Source organism: Neovison vison, chromosome 1, assembly GCF_020171115.1.
Source record: "Neovison vison isolate M4711 chromosome 1, ASM_NN_V1, whole genome shotgun sequence".
NCBI lineage: Eukaryota > Metazoa > Chordata > Mammalia > Carnivora > Mustelidae > Neogale > Neogale vison.
Window position 1 is genome coordinate 21,440,353 of NC_058091.1, and position 27,098 is coordinate 21,467,450.

Sequence of the window (27,098 nt, forward strand, 5' to 3'; positions counted from 1 at the left end):
ATCCTGTGAAGCCACACTGGGTGCTGAATCTCCCTTTTGTTTGCTCTCTCTAGCGCAGTGCTGACTGAATCAGCGCGGACTGATCTCTCCCAGTCGGGGAGAATGGGACTGCTTTCTGCACGTGTCCACTAGCCAATTCCCGAAGCTCACTCGTGTTGCCCTCCTCGTGCGCTGGTGGCAGGCTACGGGGTGGGATGACGTATGGGTGAGGCACTGAGAGTGGTGTGCGCCATGGACCTCTGTGGGGCTCTGTAGGCAAGCCCCTCTAGTGGCTCATGGGCAGATTCCTAATGGAGGTTATGCTGTGGTTTCCACGGTCCACGTTGGTTTTACTGACCTCTGAGAGCCCTGGGTGCTGTCAGGCCAGGTGCAGTCCACTCCTGGGCTGCGCAGTACAACTCAGTCTTCTGGGTGGGACTAGAAAAGGGTTCTCTCTGACAGCATCTGCAGGGCTAGGGGAGCCATGTGTTCCCTCACACCTTCTCCCTGCCCTCCCTGGGAAAACTGCAGGCTGTAAGGTTTCTCTTGGCGGAGAGCTGTGTCACAGGGGCAGGGCTGATGAGGTTGAAGTGAAAACTGTTCTTCGTGCCCTCCTCAGTCTGCCAGTATCCGATTTGTTTTGCTCCACAGTGTGCTGTATCTTCTCTGCTGGACTTCTTCAGAGGCACGTTCTTTAGTGTATGACCATGAATATCAGTGGGTTTTTGGGGAGGTGGAGGTGGGAGAAAATTAGTGGACATGCTCTTAAGAGAATGTTTTAAGACACAAAGTTAAAAATCTCAAATGAATCTCTAACTGGAAGAATTTCAGGCAGAGTAAAAACAAGTGAAAAACAAGTCAGGTTGTAGGTATGTTTTGGGAGATGGGGTTAACTTTCCAGCTAACTCATAGTAAGTGTTTATATAATTCCTTTGGGCCATTTCTACTTTCCATGGCTTTCTTCCTTTATTGAAAGCTTAACCCAGAAGTCTGGTTGTTCTGGAGATCCCTCCTCACCTACCAACTCAATGAGACTTGGGGGGTGGAGGTTGTGGCAGAGCCAATACCGTAACAGAGAGAGAAAATGACCCACCAGGATGTATCTCAAAGAGGCTTAATTTCGAGGCAGCTGGGGGGCTCAGTTGTTAAGTGTCTGCCTTCGGCTCAGGTCATGATCCCAGAGTCCTGGGATTGAGCCCTGCATTGGCCTCTCTGCTCAGTGAGAAGCCTGCTTCTCCCTCTTCCACTCCCCCTGCTTATGTTCCCTCTCTGGCTGTCTCTCTCTGTCAAATAAATAAATCTTTAAAAAACAAAACAAAATGAAGAAACAAAGAGGCTTAATTCAACGTAATACCAGTAGATTAGTGTTCATAATATATAGTTTAGGTAAATTACCATACTATAAAAACATTTAATAAAATCTTGTAAGAAACTTACAAATGACTGATGATTGATAATTCTCTTAAGTAAACAGACTACAATAACATTATAGTCACTGGCTAAATTCCATCAGTTTTTTTTAATTCTCTTTGATTTTTTCTCCTGCTCTTCTGTTATCCTTTGTGCAGGTCGCTTCTTCAACCCCTTCATTTTCCTGGTTTGTAGTTTGCTTAGGTCTTGCTTCTGCATATGAATCCTTCCATAAGTTGTACCAAAAGTATCCTGGGAGACATTTTTCTTCTTCTTTGGCTATGAAACAAGAATATATATATATATAAACACATAATTATATATGTCCATTATATATATAATGCTACTAGTGTATAAACTGGTAAAAATGTAGTGTACATTAACTATTTCACTCACAATTTCCATTAGTGATCACCTATTCGATATAATCTATAACCCTATAGACTTTTCTTCTCAAACTTAAGTACATTCAAATCACTTGGGAATCTTGTTAAAATGCATATTATAATTCAACACATTTGGGTGGGACCTGAGATTTAGCATTTCTAACAATTCCCAGGTAAACTGTAAGACCACACTTCAAAAAGCAACACTATAGACTATGTTAACCATTATCATGCAATGAGATAATTTCTTGTGTTTAGCTTGAGGAACTGTGACTATCATTTAATCTTTACTAGCATTCCAGAGATGCCACTTCTACTTGTTTTTTAAAACCATTCAAAAATCAAAATAGGTTTTATGCAAGTATGGGTTACATACACATCCTGTACTCTAAATCCCCAATCTCTACAATACCCCAATTTTCTTTCTTGCTGAAAACCAGCAGTCTTGGCTACCAAAAAGCTCTTAGCCATAGTTGATGTGTGGTTTCTACAATCTTTTATTACCCTTTATGGTTGCCTTATTTGCTTCTTCTTCCTTTTCTTTTTTCTTAGAGTCTAATTTTATCTATATTATTGATCTCTTTCCATATGTTCTTTAGTGTCCTATGTTGCAAACCCTTCTGGAAAGAAGAGTGGAATATACAAATAAATATGGCACCAATCTGCAAGTTACAAACCTTGAGGGCTTTTGGCATTTTCATAGATAATTTATAAAGATCATCTGATGCCAGATGTGTCCTCCTCAGAACCAGATCCAATGAGGGTCCCATCTCTTCCAACTCAATCCTTGGTGTTCTGCAACCAGATTTCTTCAACAGCAACCTTTATGAAGCAGGAAAAAAAGAAATGTTGCTTTGACTTTGATGGAAATCCTATCCCCTCAAATATTTTTGTTCAAGAGAATTACAGTTCATAAAATGACAGCCTTTAGGAGGTTAAGCTTCTTAAATACTTTCTGCGTTTAGGCCAAGTATATTCTTTGGTTTGCTGGTTTTTAAAAATCGAAAACAAAAGAATACTACATGGTTGGGCACCTGGGTAGCTCAGTCAGTTAAGTGTCTGCCTTCAGCTCAGGTCATGATCTCAGGATCCTGGGATGAAGCCCTTCATCTGGCTCCCTGCTCAGTGAGGAGTCTGCTTCTCCCTTCCCTTCTAATCCACCCCCTACTCATGCTCTCTCTCTTTCACCTAAATAAAATCTTAAAAACAAAAACAAACCAAAATATTATTGAGAAACAGGAAGTGAGACAGGCAATTCTCCTAGAAATTAACCCCCCCCCTTTTTAAAAGATTTTATTTATTTGAGAGAGAAGAAAAGGGGCGCCTGGGTGGCTCAATGGGTTAAGCCTCTGCCTTCAGCTCAGGTCATGATCTCAGGGTCCTGGGATTGAGCCCCACATCATTCTCTCTGCTCAGCAGGGAGTCTGCTTCCCTCTCTCTCTGCCTACTGGTGATCTCTATCAAACAAACAAACAAACAAATAAATAAATAAAATTTTTTTAAAAGGGGGGGCGGTTTGAGAGAGAAGAGTACAAGCTGGGGAGCAGGCAAGCAGGGTCCCTCCTGAGCAGGGAGCCTGACAATGCAGGGCTTGATCCCAGGACCCTGGGATCATGACCTGAACTGACGGCAGATGCTTAGCTGAGCCATCCAGGGGCCCCAGAAATGGAATCCTTTGATTTGACTACATCTTATTTATAGATTTACAGAATTATAAAAACGATTTCAACAGGGCCTTTGAAACATTACATTTACATGATTAAGAAATTCTTATTTCTCTAAGACCCATTCAGAATCCACTTCTGAGTATAGTATAGACACATACTAATCTCTATAGATTGGAATAAACTTTAAAACCCTAATACAACAAAACCACAACCTTCTAGATTCCAGATGTCAAAATAGTTCTGGATCTGGAAACAGATGAGCAACACAGAAAGAGAGGAGACTAACAAATTCTTTTTGTGAATGATACCACAAGAACAGCTCAAAGACCTGAAGATTATTTGCACTAACTCAAATTTGTTATAGTGGGCAGATCTCTACATGGAATAAAAGAATTAAATGAATAACAATGTTTATAAAAGATCAAACTTTTCAAAAAAAGAATAATTAAGATCAAACTTTTCACACCAAAGGTAGTATATGAGAGAGGCAACAAATGACATGAGAAGAGACAGAATGTAGGAGTACAAGCACAATAAGGAATACCTAAGAACAACCAACTCCAGAAAGCAGAAGTGAGTGTGCAAAAGCTCATTAACAGCCTTTTGGGCATCACATGCAGACGGTCTCCCCATGGGAGGTGCATCCAGTGGCTATAGGAGAGTCTTAATGATAGATACGCTGTACCAGACACAGTTATTTACACCAAATTGAACAAGGCAAAAACAAAACAAACATCAACCTAGGATATGTAAAAAGCAGACATGTTGACAATAAAAAAGATCTACTAACAATAAAAGATCACATAAGTATTAGTATGGGACTTGAAGAGAGCAAGCAGAGGGGAAATAAGCCAAAACCAGGGTGCTGAGCCCACTCTCTTCATAGTGGTTCCAGGAGAAGAGCGTTGAGAGTACACCAGTCTCAGGCCCACAGTGGGGGAACAGAAGATGAAGTTGGTAATATCAGGGTTTCTTCCCTAAAAGCTGACTGAAGGCATATGGCAGCAGTGATCATTTGACTCTGCTGTAACTCACTTATTTCTGCTTTTGCATCCACATATTCAATACCTCCAAATAAATGACATTTATAAAGCTGAACTCATAACAAGATTAGTATCTTGATTAACATCTTGCGTCCAATAGACTACTAAAGAAATCAGGGAAACTCTACATATAAAAATAGCCGACTAAAAGTGTTTCTACCACTTAAAATGCTTATGTTCAGCTAAATGGAAAAGTTGTAGATCTAAACAGCTCATGGCATGCCTAATGGATTCGGTTACCCAAGTACCTTTTAATCCATGCAAGTATCCTCCTACCAAAGTAATTTTTTGAGTATATAATTAAGATTATTTCCAAATAACTGCATATATATATCGTGTATGTGTGTGTATATATAGTACATATAACTACATATGCTGTTATTTACCAAAGAATTAAGTTACAATGCCATACTATCTGTGTAGATGATCTTTTTTAAAGGTTTTATTTATTTGAGAGCGAGCGAGCGAGTGAGAGAGCGTAAGCTGGGGTGGTGGGTGGGGGTGCAGGACGGAGGGAGAGGGAGAAGCAGACTCCCCACTGAGCAGGTAGCCCAACATGGGACTCAGTCCCAAGACTCAGAGATCATGACCTGAACTGAAGGCCAGATGCTTAACTGAATGAGCCACCCAGGTGCCCCTGTATAAATCATCTTGCCTGAATTACTTCACTGGCAGATCAAATTGACAGAAACATAAGAAAACTTTCCCCAATTTTCAGTTTTCTATGTATGGTTTCTGGTGACAGACCTATAATTCATTTTCTTTATTAAACTTTTAACAGTGAAATCTAAAATCTAAAAGTATTATCATTTTGAGCATTCTTTTTTTTTTTCTTTTTCCAATTTATTTATTTTCAGAAAAACAGTATTCATTATTTTTTCACCACACCCAGTGCTCCATGCAAGATGTGCCCTCTATAATACCCACCACCTGGTACCCCAACCTCCCACCCCCCCGCCACTTCAAACCCCTCAGATTGTTTTTCAGAGTCCATAGTCTCTCATGGTTCATCTCCCCTATTTTGAGCATTCTTAGTTTGTTTTTTTTTTTACAATTTTGCCAAACTTCCTTGAATTTTTTTGTAATTTTTTTCAGTGTTCCAAGATTCACTGTTTATGTACCACACCCAGTGTCCCACGCAATACGTGCCCTCCTTAAAACCCACCACCAGGCTCACCTATCCCACCACTCCCCTCCCCTCAGTTTGTTTCTCAGCGTCCACAGTTTCTCATGCTTCATCTCCCCGATTTCCCCCAATTCACTTCTCCTCTCCAACTCCCAATGTCCTCCGTGTTATTGCTTATGCAACATGAGTAAGTGAAACCAGATGGTAATTGACTTCCTCTGCTTATTTCACTCAGCCTAATCTCCTCCAGTCCCATCCATGTTGATACAAAAGTTGGGTATTCATCCATTCTGGTGTAGGTCTAATATTCCATTGTATATATGGACCACATCTTCTTTATCCATTCATCTCTTGAAGAGCATCTTGGCTCTCTCCAATTTGGCAACTGTGGCCATTGTTGCTATGTGGACACTGGGGTACAGATGGCCCTTCTTTTCACTACATCTGTATCTTTGGGGTAAATAGTACTGCAATTGCAGGGTCATAGAGTAACTCTATTTTGAATTTCTTAAGAAATCTCTATACTGTTTTCCGAAGTGGCTGCATCAACTTGCACTTCCACTAACAGTGTAAGAAGGTTCCCCTTTCTCCACATCCTCTCCAACACTTGTTGTTTACTGCCTTGTTAATTTTGTTAATTCTAACTGGTATAAGGTGGTATCTCAATGTGTGTGTGTTTTTTTAAGATTTTATTTATTTATTTGACACAGAGAGAGATCACAAGCAGGCAGAGAGAGGGAAGCAGGCTCCCCACTAGGCAGAGAGCCCCATGCGGGGCTTAATCCCAGGACCCCGAGACAATGGCCTGAGCTGAAGGCAAAGGCTCAGCCCTCTGAGCCACCCAGGCACCCCCTCAATGTGGTTTTGATTGGAATCTCCCTGATGGCTATTTTTCATGTGTCTGTTAGCCATTTGTATGTCTTCTTTGGAGACATACATGTTCATGTCTTCTGCCCATTTTTTTTTTTTTTTAAGATTTTATTTATTTGTCAGAGAGAGAGAGGGAGAGAGAGCGAGCACAGGTAGACAGAATGGCAGGCAGAGGCAGAGGGAGAAGCAGGCTCCCTGCCAAGCAAGGAGCCTGATGTGGGACTCGATCCCAGGACGCTGGGATCATGACCCGAGCCGAAGGCAGCTGCTTAACCAACTGAGCCACCCAGGCGTCCCATTCTGCCCATTTTTTGACATGATTATCTGTCTTGTGTGTATTGAGTCTGAGGAGTTTCTTACAGATCTTGGATATCAGCTCTTTGTCTGTAGTGTCACTTGCGAATATCTTCTATTCTGTAGGTTGCCTCTTTGTTTTGCTGACTGTTTCCTTTGCTGTGAAGAAGGTTCTAATCTTTTTTTTTTAAGATTTTATTTATTTGACACACAGAGAGAGATCACAAATAGGCAGAGAGGCAGGCGGGGGCTGGGGGGAAGCAGGCTCCATGCTGAGCAGAGAGCCCGGTGCGGGGCTTGATCCCAGGACCCTGAGATCATGACCTGAGCAAAAGGCAGAGGCCCAACCCAAAGAGCCACCCAGGCACCCCTGATCTTGATCAAGTCCCAAAAGTTCATTGTCCCTTTTGTTTCCTTTGCCTTTGGGGACACGTCTTAAAAGAAGTTACTGTGGCCGATGTTGAAGAGGTTACTGCCTATGTTCTCCTCTAGAAGTTTGATAGATTCCTGCCTCACTTTGAGGTCTATTATCCATTTCGAGTTTATCTTTGTAAGCTATGGTGTAAGAAAATGGTCAAGTTTCATTCTTCTATACATAGCTGCCCAACTTTCCCAGCACCATTTATTGAAAAGACTGTCTTTTTTCCACTGGTTATTTTCCCCACTTTGTCAAACATTATTTGACCATAGAGTTGAAGGTCCATATCTGGGCTCTCTACTCTGTTCCACTGGTCTATGTGTCTATTTTTGTGCCAGTACCATGCTTAGTGATCACAGCTTTGTGGTAAAGTTTGAAATCAGGCAACATGATGCCCCCAGCTTTGTTTTTCTTTTTCAACATTTCCTTAGCAATTCGGGGTCTCTTCTGGTTCCATACAAATTTTAGGACTGTTTGTTCCAGCTCTTTGAAAAATGCCTGTGGAATTTTTATCGGGATGGCATTGGAAGTATAGATGGCTCTAGGCAGTATAGACATTTTAACAATGTTTATTCTTCTGATCCACGAGCATGGAATGCTTTTCCATGTTTTTGCGTCTTCTTCAATTTCTTTCATGAGTGTTCTGTAGTTCCTCAGGTACAGATCCTTTACCTCTTTGGTTGGATTTATTCCCACATATCTTATGGTTCTTGGTGCTACAGTACATAGAATTGATTCTCTGACTTCCTTTCGTATATTTTTGTTGTTAGTATAGAAGAAAGCAAGGGATTTCTGTACATTGATTTTGTATCCTGCCACATTACTGAATTATTGTATGAGTTCTAGTAGTTTGGGGGTGGAGTCTTTTGGGTTTTCCATATAAAGTATCATGTCATCTTCGAAGAGAGAATGTGACTTCTTCTTTGCCAACCTGAGTACCTTTTATTTCTTTTTTTGTCTGCTATTGTTAGGACTTCCAGTACTATGCTGATCAACAGTGGCGAAAGTGGACATCCTTGTGTTCCTGATCTCAAAGGGAAGACTGTCAGCTTTTCCCCATTGAGGATGATACTCACTGGGGGTTTTTCATAGACTTTATGAAGTTGAGCAATGTTCCTTCTATCCCTATACTTTGAAGCGCTTTAATCAGGAACAGATGCTGTAACCTGTCCAATGGTTTTTCTGCATCAATTGAGAAGACCAGATGGTTCTTCTCTCTTCTCTTATTGACTTGTTCTATCACATCGATTGATTTGCAAATGTTGAACCACCCTTGCATCCCAGGGACAAATCCCACCTGGTCATGGTGGATCATCTTTTTAATGTACTGTTGGATCCTATTAGCTAGGATCTTGTTGAGAATCTTGGCATCCATATTCATCAGGATATTGGTCTGAAATTCTTCCTTTTTGATGGGGTCTTTGCCTGGTCTGGGGATCAGGGTAATGCTGGCTTTACAGAAAGAGTCTGGACGTTTCCCTTCTGTTTCTATTTTTGGAAACAGCTTCAGAAGAATAGGTATTATTTCTTCTCTGAATGTTGGTAGAATTCTCCAGGGAATTCGTCAGATCCTGGGCTCCTGTTTTTTGGAAGTTTTTGATCACTGCTTCAATCTCGATACTAGATATTGTCTATTCAGGTTGTCAATTTCTTCCTGATTCAGTTTTGGAAGTTTATAGGTTTCTAGGAATGCATCCATTTCTTCTAGGTTGCTTAACCTATTGGCATATAACTGTTGATAATAATTTCTGATGATTGTTTCCATTTCCTAGGTGTTAGTCATGATCTCTCCCCTTTCATTTATAATTTGATTAATTTGGGCCCTCTCTCATTTCTTTTGGATTAGTTTGGTCAGTGGTTTATTGATCTTATTGATTCTTTAAAAAAACCAGCTTCTAATTTCATTGATGTGTCCTACTGTATCTCTATTTCTATCTCATTGATCTCTGTTCTAATTTTGATTATTTCCCTTCTTGTGTGTGAGGTTGGCTTAATTTGTTGTTGACTTTCCAATTCTTTGAGGTATATAGAGATATGGTGTATTCTGGATTTTAAAATTTTTCTGAGTGAGGCTTAGATGGCTACGTATTTCCCCTGAGGACCACATTTGCTGTATCCCTTAGGTTTTGGGACCAATGTGTCTTCATTCTCATTGGTTTCCATGAATTGTTTAAGTTTTTCTTTGATTTCCTAATTTAGAATCTAAAATTATTATTAATCTTTTTTAAAAAACCATCTGTTTACTTTTCCTCAGAGGGAATGTATTAATAAAGAACTTACAAATGATTTTTGTGATCACACTAAGCAAAAAGAAGAGACTGACACTGACTCATTAAAAACAAAAGTAAGGGGCACCTGGGTGGATCAGTTGGCTAAGCCTCTTCCTTCAGCTCAGGTCATGATCTCAGGGTCCTGGAATCCAGCACCACACCAGGCTCTCTGCTCAACAAAGATCCTGCTTCCCCTGCCGCTTCCCCTGCCCCGTCCCCTGCCTGCTTCTGTGCCTAGTTGTGATCTCTGTCAAATAAATAAGTAAAATCTTTAAAAATAAATAAATAAATAAGAAGATTAAAACCCTTTCCTTCACCCCCATCCCACCATATACACTGCTATTGTTTTTTAAATAGACATTTCATTTCCAGGCCATCATGTCTCCAGCCTACACCCAGAACTGTTACATCATATGCCTATCAATCTCCATCTCGGATCCTAACCTCAAGCTTTGTTTTGTTTTGTCTCCCTGTAAGCTCTAAATCAAAAGAGACATTCAATTCTGCAAGGCTCTATGGTACATCAGGATACAGGGTTGAAAAGACACCCCAACTCTTTCCTTCTCAAATGGGCTCAGGCTATTAGCTATGTCGATGGGTAATTCCCATACATTTTACAACAATATTTGCAGGGTGCCTGGGTGGCTCAGTCCGTTAAGCTTCTGCCTTCAGCTCAGGTCGTGGTCCTGTGGTCCCGGGATCGAGCCCCACATTGGGTTCTCTGCTCGCTAGGGAGCCTGCCTCTCCCTCTCTCTCTTCCTGCCACTCCTCCTGCTTGTGCACACTCTAATAAATAAAACCAGTCAATTAATCAATAAAAATAAAACATTATTTGCCTATTCCTGGAGGAAGACTGCCATTACCACTCTTGTTCAAGTTGTAATTTCCCTATTTTTCTCCCTTCCATATCCCTCTCTCTTCTGCTGATGTTCTGTTTTTCATTACTTAATCTCCTTGCCTACAATGCTGTTTGCTTTTTAAGGTATGCTAATACTTCCTTGTTTTGCATATTTCTCCCCATAGAACCTAACCAATGTCATGGCAAAGGCAAATGTGGCAGTTACTAAAAATTTCCTGTTTTATATGCATGGCTTTGACTTTATAGTGAATAAAATTCTCCAAGGAATATAAATGGTCACTCACATATGAGGAATTATTATACAATACATGGGAAGAGGTAATTAACAACAATTTATTCCCCCCAAAAGGTCAAATCAAAGGTTATATTAATATAATTTCATGTTTACACTTCCTTTCATCCAAAAAATTCAAAGCCATTTTCTAAGATTAACCTTATTAACTTCACAAATGTGCACCAATGGTAACTATTACCTTTTACCAACTGCTTCAGGGCTGGTTCCAAGTAAAAGAAGAGGGCAGGACACCTAAGTGTAGCTTGCAAGAGTGCCTAAGGAACCACACTAAGTGAGACACACTTCTCCAGCATCTTCCCACCTTTATCCACAACCCCTGTCCCCTTTATAAAGGAATTACTTTATATTACTTTATATTGATCTTTTAGGGACCGCAGAATCACATGAATGGTATCACTCACTACCTTTTGCAGAGGAAAAACGGAGGCCCTAAGAAGTGACCTGACTAGGTCATGCAGCCAAGCCTGGTCCAGAGCCAGCTTAATGGGCTCAGAGGTGACGCTCAACCCTCGGACCAATTCTTCCTTCCTCTCCCAAGGGCGGCACAGCCTCTGCAGACGAAGCTAATCTACATTTGATGATTTGTTTTTTCCCACTAGCAGCTTGCTCTCAATCACACAGTCCATTTCCTATTATAAATCAATAGCTAGCATGCATTACTAGGCCTGTATAAAACAACTGGGATTAAATTTACACTAGGGTCTCTGCTCTCAAAAGCTCACACTTTTTATTTCATTGTGGGACATGCCATGCTAACCTAATGTGACTCCAGCAATTCTTCTTAAAGTAAGTAGACGGGTAGATATGTGTAATTATACTGCTTAATTTATCCATGTTCTGAAGTCTGATTTGATAATTTTCTGTCCATTTTATTTTCTCTGCATTTCTTTCTTTAGAAATTAATCTTTCTTTTCACTAAATACAAGTTCTGATACAAGTGAATACTTTCTTTGACACTGTTTACAATGAAAGAGTTTAGGGGCGCCTGAGTGGCTCAGTGGGTTAAAGCCTCTGCCTTCGGCTCAGGTCATGATCCCAGGGTCCTGAGATCGATTGGCTCTCTGCTCAGCAGGGAGCCTGCTTCCTCCTTCTCTCTCTCTCTGCCTGCCTCTCAGCCTACTTGTAATCTCTGCCTGTCAAATAAATAAATAAAATCTTAAAAAAAAAAAAAAAGAGATTAGATTACTGTCATTCATTTCTCATTCTCAAAGATGTTGCTCTTTATATTTTTAGCTCCTTTATATCTCCAGGTGGGCTAATCACAGTAAGTTTTCAAAAATATTTTTCTTCCTGATATGAGGAAGTGGTGATGCAACATGGGGGGTTAAGGGGGTAGGAGAAGAATAAATGAAACAAGATGGGATTGGGAGGGAGACAAACCATAAGTGACTCTTAATCTCACAAAACAAACTGAGGGTTGCTGGGGGGAGGGGGGTTGGGAGAAGGGGGTAGGGTTATGGACATTGGGGAGGATATGTGCTTTGGTGAGTGCTGTGAAGTGTGTAAACCTGGCGATTCACAGACCTGTACCCCTGGGGATAAAAATATATTATATGTTTATAAAAAATAAAAAATTAAAAGTTAAAAAAATATATTTTTCTTATGTTACTGATTGTTTGTCTTTCTAATTCTATATATTGGAGTCATCTACTTTATATATTCTTCATAGCACCAAAGTTAAGTTTAGAAACTCAAAAGAGACGTAAGGCTTTCAATCTCAGCAAGTTCGAAATGATTATAAAATCCCTCTTGCTTTAAAAAAATAAAATAAAAATAAATAAAAATAAAAATGAGTATTGATCATGTGGTTATTTTATTGCATTTTGCCTATTATTATTATTACTATCTAAACAAAAGGAAAATAAACAAACAGAAGTGATGGTACCAATCATGGTGAAAAGAACAAAGTACCTCTGATTCAATACAGTTGAGGCAAAGATGGGAATTACTGAGAAGAGGTGAGTATTTAAATTCATTTGGACATTCATTAACATAAGCTGGTCAACCAGGTATTCCATTGTGAAGAAAAGAACAAAATTAGGGGCCTGGCTGGCTTAGAGCTCAAGACTCTTGATTTCGGGGTCATAGGTTCGAGCCAGACATTGTTGGTAGAATTCACTGAAAAAAAAAATGTAAGGGCACCTGGGTGACTTGGTTAAGCGTCTGACTCTTGATTTCAACATGGATCACGATCTCAGAATTGTGAGATTTGGCTAATGTTGAGCCTACTTCAGATTTTCTGTCTCTCCCTCTCCCTCTGCCTTTCCCCCACTCTGCACACCTGGGCACATTCTCTCTCTCTCTCTCTCCTTAAAAAAAGAATTTAAAAAATGTAAAACCTCAGAAATGCTGAAGACCACAAATGGTTGCACATACAGCTAACACAAAGAAGTCCCTGTCAACACTGAACAGTCAGTGGCTCCAGGCTGCACTGCCATGCCGTAACTTAAAAACGGACATTAGTCTCAATCCTATGTACAAAGGCAGGCACTTTGTGGGAACTAATATATTCTCCAGGAGAGTGTGGGCTTGATCAGCCAGTGCCAATGCTTTATTTTAAAAAAGAATGTATGGGGGTGCCTGGGTGGCTCAGTGGGTTAAGGCCTCTGCCTTTGGCTCAGGTCGTGATTCCGGGGTCCTGGGATCGAGCCCCGCATCGGGCTCTCTGCTCAGCGGAGAGCCTGCTTCCTCCTCTCTCTCTCTCTGCCTGCTTCTCTGCCTACTTGTGATTTCTGTCTGTCAAATAAATGAATGAAATCTTTAAAAAAAAAAGAATGTATGGGGGCGCCTGGGTGGCTCAGTGGGTTAAAGTCTCTGCCTTCGGCTCAGGTCATGATCCCAGGGTCCTGGGATCGAGCCCCGCATCCGGCTCTCTGCTTAGCAGGGAACCTGCTTCTCCCCACCCCCCGCCTACCTCTCTGCCTACCTGTGATTTCTGTCTATCAAATAAATAAATAAAATCTGCTTCTCCCTCTGTCTCTGCCTGCCATTCTGTCTGCCTGTGCTAGCTCGCTCTCCCTCTCTGACAAATAAATAAAATCTTTAAAAAAAAAAAAAAAAGAATGTATGTAATAAAATATATACATGTGGGGCGCCTGGGTGGCTCAGTGGTTAAAGCCTCTGCCCTTGCCTAGGGTCATGATCTCAGGGTCCTGGGATCAAGTCCCTTATCGGGCTCTCTGCTCAGCAGGGAGCCTGCCTCCTCCTCCTCCCATCTCTCTCTACCTGCCTCTCTGCCTACTTGTGATCTCTCTGTCAAATAAGTTAAAAAAAAAAAAAAACTTAAAAAATATATATATACATGTATGTATACACACACACACACATATGGATATATATATATATATCTCATGATTACCCCAAAAGGCTTGACAATTGCAGCATATCATTAAGCTTTTTTTTTTTTAAAGATTTTATTTATTTGACAGAGAGAGAAATCGCAAGTAGGCAGAGAAGCAGGCAGAGAGAGAGGGGAAGCAGGCTCTCCGCTGAGCAGAGAGCCCAATGTGGGACTCAATCCCAGGACCCCGAGATCATGACCCAAGCTGAAGGCAGAGGCTTAACCCACTGAGCCACCAAGTCGCCCTATCATTAAGCTTTTTAATGAAAACAAAATCAGTGTTAGGATTTACATTTATACTATGGTAAGAATAGAGCTGGAAGGTCTAGGCTGGAGAATGAATCTAGCCACTGAATCTTCTCATTCCTTTCAGACTCCAGTTTTTAGATTAAGAGTTCTGTGATTTGCTTTGGCTGGCCTAAGACTTTTGTCTTCATGCTCTAAACCCAGTCATGAGAAAGGAGGAGCCGGGGGGATGCCTGGGTGGCCCATGGGTTAAGCAGCTGCCTTCAGCCCAGGTCATGATCCCAGGGTCCTGGGATGGAGCCCTGCATGGGGCTCCTTGTTCAGCAGCAGCCTGCGTCTCCCTTTCCACCTGCGTGCCACTTCCTCTGCTTGTTCTCTCTCTCTAAATAAAATCTTTTTAAAAAAAAAGCCGGGGCGGGGGGAGCAACTGGATGGCTAAGTTAGTTAAATGTCCAATTCCTGGTTTTGGCTCAGGTCGTGATCTCATGGCTCATGGGATCAAGTCCTGAGTCAGGCTCCGTGAAACATCTGCTTGGAACTTTCTCTCCTTCCTCTGCCCTTACACCCACTCTTTCTCTCTCAAATAAATAAAAGATCTTAAAAAAAAAAGAAAAGAAAAGAGAAAAAAAGATACCATATAAAGTAGGGTCAAGACTGAATTAGTGTTCTAAGCTCAGAGGAGTGTCGCATCAGATGCTCTGGGGCCCTGGAAAAGCAGGGTTTCAGAGGCAGAAGAGAGCAGGGGAATGACAGATGTGAGGAACAGCACAGACCTGCTGTGCCACTACGAGTTTGCAAACTCTCTAAACAAACTTTTGACCAAACACCAATTCTAAGTTTGAGCTCTACAAAGGTCACACTAAAATGCTAACCCTGGATTAAAAAATATCCTACAAAATGTACTTACTTATAGCTCCGAAAATAAATCTTCCCATTCAGTGCAGTGAAGTGCAGAACATACTCTAAACCAGCCAGGCGGATATTTGCTACTGTGGGTCCTCTGAAAAAATCTGAAAACAAATTCAAGGCTGTTTAAAAAAAAAAAAAAAAACTAACACGCTTTTAAATTCAGTTACAGAAAGCCAGACTGTAAAATGCTCTATATTGAATCAATACATACCTAAAAAGATAAACAGGTGGCACAAAAACCAACCCCTGAGAATGTCTGAGAGACCCACCACCCCTCTACCATGTAAGCTCATGACTGTATTTCTATGTTTAGTTCACTGACCCATGTAGTTTTTCAGTTTTGAAATTCTCACTCTAGAGACACCTGGGTGGCTCAGTTCGTTGAGTGTTTGCCTTTGGCTCAGGTCATGATCCTAAGGTCCTGGGATGGAGTCCCACATCAGGCTCCTTGCTCAGCGAGGAGTCTGCTTCTCCCTCTCCCTGCTGCTCCCCCCTGCTTGTGCTCTCTGTCAAATAAATGAATAAAACCTTAAAAAAAAAATTTTCTCTCTCACTTTCCCTCTGCCCCTGCTCCCACATACTTTTTCTCTCTCTCATAAAGTTGTTTTTTTTTTTAAGATGGCAAATTTCTATAAAAACAGCTGTTTAGGAGTGCCTGGGTGGCTTAGCTGGTCTTAAGTGTCTGACCCTTGGTTTCAGCTCGGGTCATGATCTTAGGGTTGTGGGATCAAGTCCTGCACAGGGCTCCACACTCCAACATGGAGTCTGTTTGTCCTTCTCTCTCTCTACTACTCCCCCGAACTCTCTCAGATAAATAAAATCTTAAACACACACACACACACACACAGCCCAAATAGCTGTTCAAACTTTGACTATTAAATCAAATTAGCCTTTGTTTTATGTAGAGGCCAACACAAAATAAATTCTAATGGAAATCTCAATTATATGAGCAAAGATAATAAATTGTTAACACCAGAAAAGAACCACTGAGATCCACGAGTAGGCTATTTTCCCATAGTGTGGTAGTCATACCACTGGTGGCACATGAGATGATCTTAACACAACCAAAAGAAGCATTACTGCTTGATTTATCTAAAGTTCTACAAAATGCAAATAATCCATAATGACAGAAAGCAAACTAATGTTTGCTTAAAATACAGAAATAGGATAGACTGCAAAGGGACACAGGCTAATTTTTGGGTGTAATAGGTTCTATAACTTGACTACAGTGGTGTTTTCACAGGTGTCTATATATGTCAAAATCCTTCAAATTTTAAAAACTTTAAGTATGTAGACTTGCCACAGACCTGTACTCCAGAAACAAAGAGTACATAATATGTTAATTTTTTAAAAATTTAAGAAATTTTTAAAATCCCTGAAAAAAAAAAAAAATGGAGACTTGCTTACATGTAAATTATCTCAAAAGTTGTTTAAAATGTAATTTAAAATGAAAAAAATTTAAAGTAATCCCTAAAAATAAAAATCAAATGAACCTGTGTACTGAGCATTATCATAAAGAAAAGAACTATTTTAAGTGACTTCAAAACACAGTGATTTGGGGGCACCTAGGTGGCTCAGTCAGTTTAGCATTTGACTCTTAATTTCTGTTCAAGTCATATCTCAGGGTCCTGGGAGCCCCAAGCTGGACTCCACACTAGTGAAGTCTGCTTGAGATTCTCTCTCCCTCTCCCCCGCCCCATGCTTGCAGTCTATAAATAAATAAACAAATCTATCATAAAACACACACACACACACAGAGTGAGTTGACCACATATTCTTTTTCTTTTCTTTTTTTAAGGGATAGAGAGCAAGAGTGAGAGTGGGGGCAGGGAGGGGAGGCAGAGAGAGAATCCAAAGCAGGCTCCATACTCAACACAGAACTCGAGTTCATGACCCCAAGACCGTGACCCAAGTCAAAATCAAAATCAACAGTCAAATGTTTAACCTACTGAGCCACCCAGGTGCCCCTGACCCTTAACAGGGTATATTTTATAGACAAAACCACAAAACTTTCAATGCACTCAATATTCATATTATCAGTAGTAACACTGGTATTTTATTCTGAGACTACTGTATGGTTAGTACAGTATAAAATAAATACATAATTGTTTAGATTATGGAAAACCCATATTTTTGTCATGGATGAAAGAAGAATCACATGTGAAGTCAATTAAGTTAAGATCCTAATGTCCTAAATTTGAATTAGAAGTTTCAGTATGAACTCAGGATACATTTTATCTGAACAAACAAATTTCAAAGTTTTGTTCACTAAAAAAGCCTACAAACAATGGCCAACCATGAAACAATTCCTAGCACCCAGACTATGATTTCTAAAATAATTTCTCAATTTAAAAAAGTTCAGGTCTGGGGCCCCTGGGTGGCTCAGTAGGTTAAAGCCTCTGCCTCCAGCTCGGGTCATGATCCAGGGTCCTGGGATCGAGCCCCACGTCTGGCCCTCTGCTCGGTGGGGAGACTGCTTCCTCCTCTCTCTCTCTCTCTCTGCCTGCCTCTCTGCCTGCTTGTGATCTCTGTCTGTCAAATAAATAGGTAAAATCTTAAAACAAAAAACAAAAAAACAAAAAAAGTTCAGGGCTCCTTAGAGAAACAACTGATACCAGGAATGGAGCAATGAACGTATAAGAGGAGTCTGAAACATCAAAGGGGCAATGAAAATGTGTCGAAACTCACACTACCAAAAAGACTGACCCTAAAATGGGCAAGAATGATGGCTGAGATAAAGAGAGACATTAAGGAGTAAGGATATAGATGAAAAGCCTGGTTAAATATAAGGGGGTATATGAGGTAGACGTTAAATTGGTTATGGTCAGAAGGAAAGCCTCAGCTCAGACCTTTACTCAATGGATCAATTCCAAGTAAAAATAAGGCCTCAAACATGGCTATGTCCATGAATAAATATACTGAGAAAGGGCACAGAAGGCTGACCAGGGGGTTGATGGGAAAGATCAGGAGACCTGGAGTTAAGAGAACAGATCCGATCCTGATTCTACCACTTACTAGCTCTTTACTCTGGAAAATGAATTAAATGATCTCATACTATTACCATAATAAACTGAATGTTTTCCCCTTCTACCCCCCAATCCCTGCCAAATTCAGATGTTAAAGTCCTAGCCCCTAATGAAGCTGTATTTGGGCCTCTAAGGAAGAAATTAAGGTTCAATGAGGCAGGTCATAAGGTTGAGGTTCTGGTCCCATAGGATAGTGTCCTTAAGAAACTGTACAAAGCTGACACCCTCCATTCTTCCCTTCCTCCCATGCACAGACATGAAGGAAAAGCCAGGTGAGCACTTGGCAAAAGGCAGTAAGAGTCCTCATCAGAAATTCTGATCTTGGACTTTCAGCCACCACAACTGGGAGAAAATAAAATTCTGTTTTTAAGCCACCCAGTGTATGCTTTTTATAGCAGTCCAAATAAACTAATATGATTACCTTTGTAAGGCTGCAGATTACCGGACCTAAACTATGGCAGTTGTTTTCATCATTATATTTTTCAAGTGGAGTTAAGAATTAGGAAATGAAAAAAGTTAAAAAAATTTAAATGATAGCTGATTAAGAGAAAGAGTAAGGAAAAAGTAACCCACTTAAGGAGTTAAATTTTAAGAGAGTCTTTAAAGGAACATTTAATAAATCTAACTTATTACTTGATTTACTATCATCTTTGTATGTAAGAAATAGTAATATTAAAAAGGAACCAAAAAAATTAGGATACATTAAATCTAAAAATAGATCTTTACTGATTTTCTATAAAGAAAAGTAAGGCCATTAAGAATAACTCAAATCTACACCATATTTAAGAAAACAAAACAGAAGCAAAATTCAGAATGAACAAAATGGGTACCTGGCATAAAAACACAGAAGTTAGTAAGTTAACTTTTCTTTCTGGCCAATTACCAAAAAAAAAACAAAAAAACAAAAACAAACAAACAAAAACCTTCCTAAAAGGAAGCAAGCCCTTGATAAAATTCTTTTTCCCTACTGTTCTACTTTATTTCATATGAACACAAAACATACACCAAGGAGTGTGAAGCTGGTCTTCCTTTGTATTTATGTTAAAAACTCAACTTCTCTTGGGGCCTGACAATCTCACTTCATTCCTCCACCTTTCTTCCTGAGATTCTTTTTTGGTTTTCACTCCCTTCCCCTCACCACTGCATTATGTGGTTATTCCTGCCATCTAGTGGAAGCATGAAATAATAAAGCTTTTATGAAAACCACTTTAAAAAAACAAACAAAAAACCACTTAAAACCAAATGAAAGCCTTCTCTGTTTTAATAAATATATATTGATGATTAATAATTATACAGAAGAACTAAAAAAGGCAGAAAACCTGGGCCAATGGAGTATAAGAACAAGAAATCTTGGCTAAAAACCACCCTTGAAATTTGGGGGTGTGTAATATTGAAATAAGGAAAATGTTAGTCATTGTTTTTCATGAAATTTTTAAAGATTTTATTTCTTTATTTGACAGACAGAGCTCACAAGTAGGCAGAAAGGCAGGCAGAGAGAGAGAGGAGGAAGCAGGCTCCCCTCGGAGCAAAGAGCCTGATGTGGGGCTCGATCCCACAGGACCCTGGGATCATGACCTGAGCCGAAGGCAGAGGCTTAACCCACTGAGCCACCCAGGTGCCCCTAAATTTCTTTTTTTTTAATTCATGAAAAATTCAGGTAAGAATCCATAGCAAAGACTGCAACAAGTCAATTGTTCAGCATGGCCCTGACGGATGGCAGAGGCGGAAAAGCTCAGCCTTTGGTTTCATTTTGGCTCACCTACTTAATAGCTCGTAACTTCTCTAAGCTTCCATTTCACCTGTAAAATGGAATAGCACTAAACTCAAGAGCTCCAGTAAGGACTAAACAGGTAACAGCGGTACTTAATTCTTTAAAAAATAGTCATTTTTTAGGGGTGCCTGGGTGGCTCAGTGGGTTAAGGCCTCTTCCTTAGGCTCGGGTCATTATCCCAGGGTCCTGAGATCGAGCCCCGCGTTGGGCTCTCTGCTCAGCGGGGAGCCTGCTTCCTCCTCTCTCTGCCTCTCTGACTCCTTGAGATCTCTCTCTATCAAATAAATAAAATCTTTTTTAAAAAAATAGTCATTTTTTAAAAAGATTTTATTTATTTATTTGACACAGAGAGAGTACAAGTAGGCAGAGAGGCAAGGAGAGGGAAGAGGAGAAGCAGGCTCCCCGCTGAGCAGGAAGCCTGACACAGGGCTCCATCCCAGACCCCGGGATTACAACTAGAGCTGAAGGCAGCCACTTAACTAAGCCACACAGGCACCCCTAAAAAATACTCATTTTCTAAAAGTAATTCCTATATTCAACATGGGGCTTGAACTTATGACCCTGAGATCAAGATTCTGATGCTCTACTGCAAATAACTCAGCCAAGTGCTCCCAAAATAGCCATTATTAAGAGAAATGAAAAGTTTTGAAAATTGCAATCCCAACAATAAGCCCATAAATAATCACAAGGAAAAATGAAAGTAATGTGTCTGCCCACAAATGTTTTTCAGTTGGCTCAGATTTATTTTTGTTTTGTTTTTTAAGATTTATTTATTTTAGAGAGAGAAAAAACACAAGTCGGAGGAAGAGCAGAGGGAGAGACAGAATCCTCAGGCAGACTCCTAGCTGAGCACAGAGCCCAACATAGGGCTCAATACCAAGACTCTGAGATCATGACCCGAGCACTGGCTCAGATTTGAATAAATTATTATTTGTATTATTATATCTAATATAATTATATATAATTATATAATACTTATAATTATTATAAATAAACTATATCTTAATATATAATATATATATCTTATTTATTATTATTATTTATTTACTTATAACATATACTCTATCAACTTTCCAAAAGTGATCTAGGGCAAAGTATATAAAAATCCAAAAGAAGGGCAACTAAAAAACTAAAGCAAAGCTTTTAAGAATGGTGCAGGAAGGGTAACCTGGGTGGCTCAGTCAGTTATGTAGCCCTGCACCGGCTCCCTGCTCAGTGGGGAGTCCGCTTCCCCCTCTGACCCTCCCCCATCTCATGCTCTCTCTCTCTCTCTCTAATAAATAAAATCTTAAAAAAAAAATTTTTTTTTAAGATTTTTTATTTATTTACTTGGCAGACAGAGATCACAAGTAGGCAGAGAGCAGACAGACAGAGAGGGGGAAGCAGGCTCCCCGCCGAGCAGAGAGCCTGATCCAGTGCTCGATCCCAGGACTCTGGGATCATGACCTGAGCCAAAGGCAGAGGCTTTAACCCACTGAGCCACCCAGGCACCCTTTAAAAATTTTTTAAAAAGAAATTACAGAGAACAATAATGCCAGCTTTTCAGAAAAGGGAAGAAAAGGGTGCCTGAGGGGCGCCTGGGTGGCTCAGTGGGTTAAGCCGCTGCCTTCGGCTCAGGTCATGATCTCAGGGTCCTGGGATCGAGCCTGCTTCCTCCTCTCTCTCTGTCTGCCTCTCTGCCTACTTGTGATCTCTGTCTGTCAAATAAATAAATAAAATCTTTAAAAAAAAAAAAAAAAGAAAAGGGTGCCTGGGTGGCTTAGTGGGTTGGGGCCTCTGCCTTTGGCTCAGGTCGTGATCCCAGGGTCCTGGGATTGAGCCCCGCATCCGGCTCTCTGCTCGGCAGGGAGCCTGCTTCCCTTCCTCTCTCTCTGCCTGCCTCTCTGCCTACTTGTGATCTCTGTCAAGTAAATAAATAAAATCTTAAAAAAAATTTTAAAAAGGGTAAGAGAAAGTGATTTAAAATAGGTAAATTTAAAGTTAATCCCAGATAATGACAATAACTGTACACTGAGTTTTAAGAAGGTAACTCATGAACACACAGGAAAAGAAGTAGTCATTACATAAATCACTAGGAACTAATATACTTCACTAAGAATGAGTCATCTGTAAGACAACTTCACAAGGTCATGAGAATAAAGCAATACATATAAAGTACCCAGTACATGCTTGGCACTTAGGATGACAATGAAAATGAGATCAAAGGAGGTGGGAAGTCACTAAAGGTTTCCTCAGAAAGAAACTTGATCTGAAATTTGCAAGAACGAAAGAAACTAGGTAAGTAAGAATGAAATCAGAAAAGACAATAGGACACAATATATTCTCAATAAACCACTTTTTTAATGGAAAAAGGAGGAAAATTGGAAGAGATAAAAAACAAAATAAACCAAATTACAAGGGGTTACAGTGTAAAAAGCCTTGCATACCAGCCTAAGAAAAATTAATAGAGGTTTTTGAGTTCAAAGTGGATTTTTTTTTTTTTAAGATTTTATTTATTTGACAGAAAGAGAGAGATCACAAGTAGGCAGAGCAGCAGGCAGAGAGGGGGAAGCAGGCTCCCTGCTGAGCAGAGAGTCTGATGCAGGGCTTGATCCCAGGACCCTGAGATCATGACCTGAGCTGAAGGCAGAGGCTTAACCCACTGAGCCACCCAGGCGCCCCAAAGTGTAACAACCTTCAAAATTAAACTTTTCAATTTTCTAAATTTAATGATACCATAATGACAGGAAAGTTATAAGCCTTTTATAATTTATAAAATACTTTATAAATGGGCTGATACGGAAGTTACTATAGCATCAAAAAATTATAATGATTTATACAATAGAGCATCCTTAACCTCTCCCCTGCTAGTGGGGAATAAAAAAGTGAAAAGGAGGGAAAAAGAAAGATCAAAAAGAAAAAGCTGTGTACCTACAGTGAAGTGGCCAAGTGTCACCAATGACGTCCTAGACTGCCCACCTCAGTTACCCTGAGGATAGTAAGTATTAAAATGCTTACCAATAAGAAGACTTTTTAGCCTTCTGTAGTCTTCTGTTACATCAAAATCATCACCAGCAAATATTAACATGGGTTTTGTTCCCTCAGGACATTTACTATTCTATGAAATGGAAAAAAAAATTATAGTGATATAATAATCAATTCTCAACTGTTTATAAGCTGATTTTACAGTAGTCGATACTTATATACATTGATTAGTTTTCATATTTTGACTGTCCCAAAACTCTGATACTGATAAAATCTAAAGACTTGGGGTACCTGGGTGGCTCAGTCGATTAAGCGTCTGCCTTTGACTCAGGTCACAACCCCAGGGGGCTGGGATGGAACCCCACATTAGGCTCTCTGCTCAGTGGGGAGTCTGCTTCTCCATCTACTCCTCCCCCCTGCTCATGATCCCTGTGTCTCTCGCATAAATAAAATATATATATTTTTAAAAATCTATGGGGTGCCTGGGTGGCTCAGTGGGTTAAGCCTTTGCCTTCGGCTCAGGTCATAATCTCAGGGTCCTGGGATCAAACCCTACATCAGGCTCTCTGCTCAGCAGGAAGCCTGCTTCCCCCTCCCTGTCTCTCTGCCTACTTGTGATCTCTGTTAAATAAATAAAGAAATCTTTAAAAAAGAAATCTAAAAACTTAAAACTACAGTTGTAACTTTTAAACTAAAATATAGTTTTTTGCTTCATTGCCTCACATTTTCAAATTAATAAGCAGTCAAAGAATGATGCAAGCTACTTTTTAACATTATTCTATTCAAAGAATAAAAAAAAAAGCTAAAATTGCTGCAAAATATACATAGCCCTTTAACAGCATCTCAGAGTCTAAACAAAGTTAATTTCTTTGAATTATTTACTACCACTGTGCCTTTCCTACTGTATCACATAAAAAACAGTATTTTTAGGGGTGCCTGGACAGCTTAGTCTCTTCAGTGATGCCTTCAGTGAGGATCCTGGGGTCCTCTCCTTTTGCCCCCCTCTTGGTGCATGTGTGTGTGTGTTCTCTCTCTCTCACTTGCTCTCTCAAATAAGTTTTTAAAAACATTAATAAACAGTATTTTAAATGAAAACTAATCTAAACTACCAACTAAACATTCAAATGGGAAGAAACAGAATTTCATACAAGCTACAGAAAGTATGAGGAAACTTCACCAGAATGATTGGAGTTCTTACTATAAAAGTATTTTGTCCACTTTTGGATTTTTTTTTAATACAAAGAAGAACATGATATGAATAATAAGAACCTTTAAAAGCCACCAGAATAGGGCACCTGGGTGGCTCAGTGGGGAGCCTGCTTCCCTCCTCTCTCTCTGCCTGCCTCTCTGCTTATTTGTGATCTGTCTGCCAAATAAATAAATAAAATCTTTAAAAAAAAAAAAAAAAAGTGCCACCAGAATAAAAGAAGAAAAAAATCTAATAAAAAAAATTTTAACTGAATGATTAATTCCTGAAGGCAAACAGCTGTTAAGTCTGAGCTTTCCATTGATTCTAGCACCACCACTCTGGTTCCAGTCAAGAACTGTACAAATCTAGAAATAAACAAACAAACAAATAGACAAGAAGACACACATCCTCTGCCCCAGGACCAGAGGTCACCTGTTGCTTTCCTGTTCACCATGACCACTTTTGTTGACACTCTGCTTCCAAACTCTGAATCTTAACTGTCTATACTTAGGAGGTGTGCCTAAGATCGGTCTGTGTGATCTAGGGCCTGAACAGACCTACCAGACCCAATGACTCTTCCACCTTCTGTCTGTGCTGACCCCTATGTCTATGGGGTTGTTTAAGTATACAGAAGGTAGGAGAAAGTGATGTGACATCCTGACCACAATGCATAGTAATAAAAAATATCATGATAAGTCACGACCCAGTAGACACATCATTAAAATGTAACTGAATGAGGGGGCACCTGGGTGGCTCAGTTGGTTAAGCATCTACCTTCCAGTCGGGTCATGATCCCAGGGTCCTAGGACTGAGCCCTCTATCGGGTTCCCTGCTCATGGAGAGCCTGCTTCTCCCTCTCCCTCTGCCCTTGCACCTGCTTGTGCTCTCTCTCTGTCTCTCTCTCGCTTGCTCACTCTAGCTCTACCTAAAATAAATAAATAAATAAAATCTTTAAAAATATATATATATATTTTTTTATACATATTTTCACAACTGAACAAGTTATATGAAATAGTACTTAACATATAGGTCACTGATAGTTTTCACAATGTGAAAACCCAGAGCAAGAAGAAACTACAACACATGAGCTTTATTTGAATAGTCTGAAAGGCATAAAAATTCAAAACATTATATAAGTACTATGATTATAATATACTAAAAATATCATAATTACGTGTCATCCTTGAACTAACCTTCTGAATTTTTACTTTTTTTAAGACATATTTATTTGAGAGAGAGAGAGGAAGAGCATAACCCCAGGGAGGGGCAGAGGAAGGGAAAAGCTTTAGCAAACTCTTCACTGAGTACGAAGCCCCATGCGGGGCTCCATCTTACGACCATCAGAGATCATGACCTGAACTGAAACCAAGAGTTGGACGCTTAACCTACTGTGCCTGCCAGGGGCCCCTGAATTAAGTTTTGTTTTTTTTTAAACAAAGTGAAAAAAGGGAAGTAATTCTTATAAATCACACACAGAATTCCCAAATAAAATATCCCCTGGCACCTGCAATGTATCTTATCCTATCTAAAATAAAACCAACTAGCCTTAAATTTTATCATCTCATTCATTAAGGCTTATGTTATGTAAAATAACCATCCCTAGAAGTTTGGCCACATCTGAGAAGACAGAGTCCTAGAATAGTCACTCAATTTCCTGGTAGAATAGAATCACCTGTTGCTTGAGAGTAAACAGAAGAATAAGGCAAGTAAAAAAGAAATACTGTTGAAAAGGTCTTAAAAATAAAAAGGTAGACATAAAAGGAAATAAATATGAAAAGAAAGTGGGCGCCTGGGTGGCTCAGTGGGTTAAGCCGCTGCCTTCGGCTCAGGTCATGATCTCAGGGTCCTGGGATCGAGTCCCACATCGGGCTCTCTGCTCAGCAGGGAGCCTGCTTCCCTCTCTCTCTCTCTGCCTGCCTCTCTGTCTACTTGTGATCTCTCTCTGCCAAATAAATAAATAAAATCTTAAAAAAAAAAAATATGAAAAGAAAGTAAAAAAACATGCAATTCCAAAACAAACTAAAATAGGTTATAATGGAATAATGAGGTAAAAGTGAAGGTCTGGCTAATAGTCTCTGTAGAGGTGGGCACCTGGGGGGCTCAGCCAGACGAATGTCTGCCTTCGGCTCAGGTTATGATCCTGGGGTCCTGGGACTGAGCTCTGCATCCAGCTCCCTGATCAGCAGAGAGGCTGCTTCACCCTCTCCCTCTTCCCCTCTCCCCTGTTCATGTTCTTTCTCTCAAATAAATTAATTTTTTTTTAAAAAACTTAAAAAAACAGTCTGTGTAGGAACTACCAATGTAAGCAGATCGTTGTCATCAATTAGTGACTTTTACAGTTATGGATATGCTCCATGAGTGAAAATTGAGTATTTAATTTTTAAATGGTTCTTGTTAGGAAAGATCTCACAATAATAATTTTGTGGTCTGGTATAGAAGCTATACAGTAACAGAAGAATTTCTTTGCTTAGAAAGTAAAATGCAAAGAGTGGAGGAGTTGGCATGCTCCCATCAGCCAGTGCGCGCACCCACTAACAGGTGACCAAGCAGCAGCAGTGAAGAAGGTGAGATGGGGATATGCTGCTCATCTCCAAAGGTTCATGCGTTGCAAAGACAAACTATAATAAAATAATCACTTCCACCATAATCAAGCATCACAGTTTATACACTTCCCCAAACACCTTCCAAAATCCTATCTGCACTGATTAGCATTTTCACATATTACCTCATTTGATACTGTTATACCTATTTAATTTTTTAAAGATTTATCTATGTATTTTAGAGAAGGAGAGAGTAAGAGCAGGGTGAGAGGCAGAGGGAAAGGATCTCAAGCTAACTTCCCGCTGAGCACAGAGGCCAACAAGGCTTGATCTCACAATCCTTGGATCATGACCTGAGCAGAAATCAAGAGTCAAACACTGACTGAATAAGCCATCCAGGTGCCCCCAATATTGTTATACCTGTTTAATACCTGACTGCAAGTGAAGGTCAAGACTTGTCCCATTACAAGTCATCTTAATGGCCAACACAAGCCTG

The 27,098-nt window shown here is 40.0% G+C and overlaps 1 protein-coding gene across 2 annotated transcripts in view; it reads right to left on the reverse strand.

Annotated features, from left to right (window-relative positions):
• Positions 1–1,320: 1,320 nt before the first annotated feature.
• RPF2 (ribosome production factor 2 homolog) overlaps positions 1,321–27,098 on the reverse strand; it is a 44,133-nt gene continuing 18,355 nt past the window's right edge. For both annotated transcript variants that reach the window (XM_044244386.1, XM_044244383.1), the window contains 4 exons: positions 22,907–23,006; positions 15,111–15,213; positions 2,453–2,597; positions 1,321–1,668 (listed from right to left, as the gene is read on the reverse strand). In XM_044244386.1, the coding sequence (XP_044100321.1) occupies positions 1,489–1,668; positions 2,453–2,597; positions 15,111–15,213; positions 22,907–23,006 (528 nt within the window). In that variant the 3' untranslated portion in view covers positions 1,321–1,488. The remainder of the gene's footprint in view (positions 1,669–2,452; positions 2,598–15,110; positions 15,214–22,906; positions 23,007–27,098) is intronic.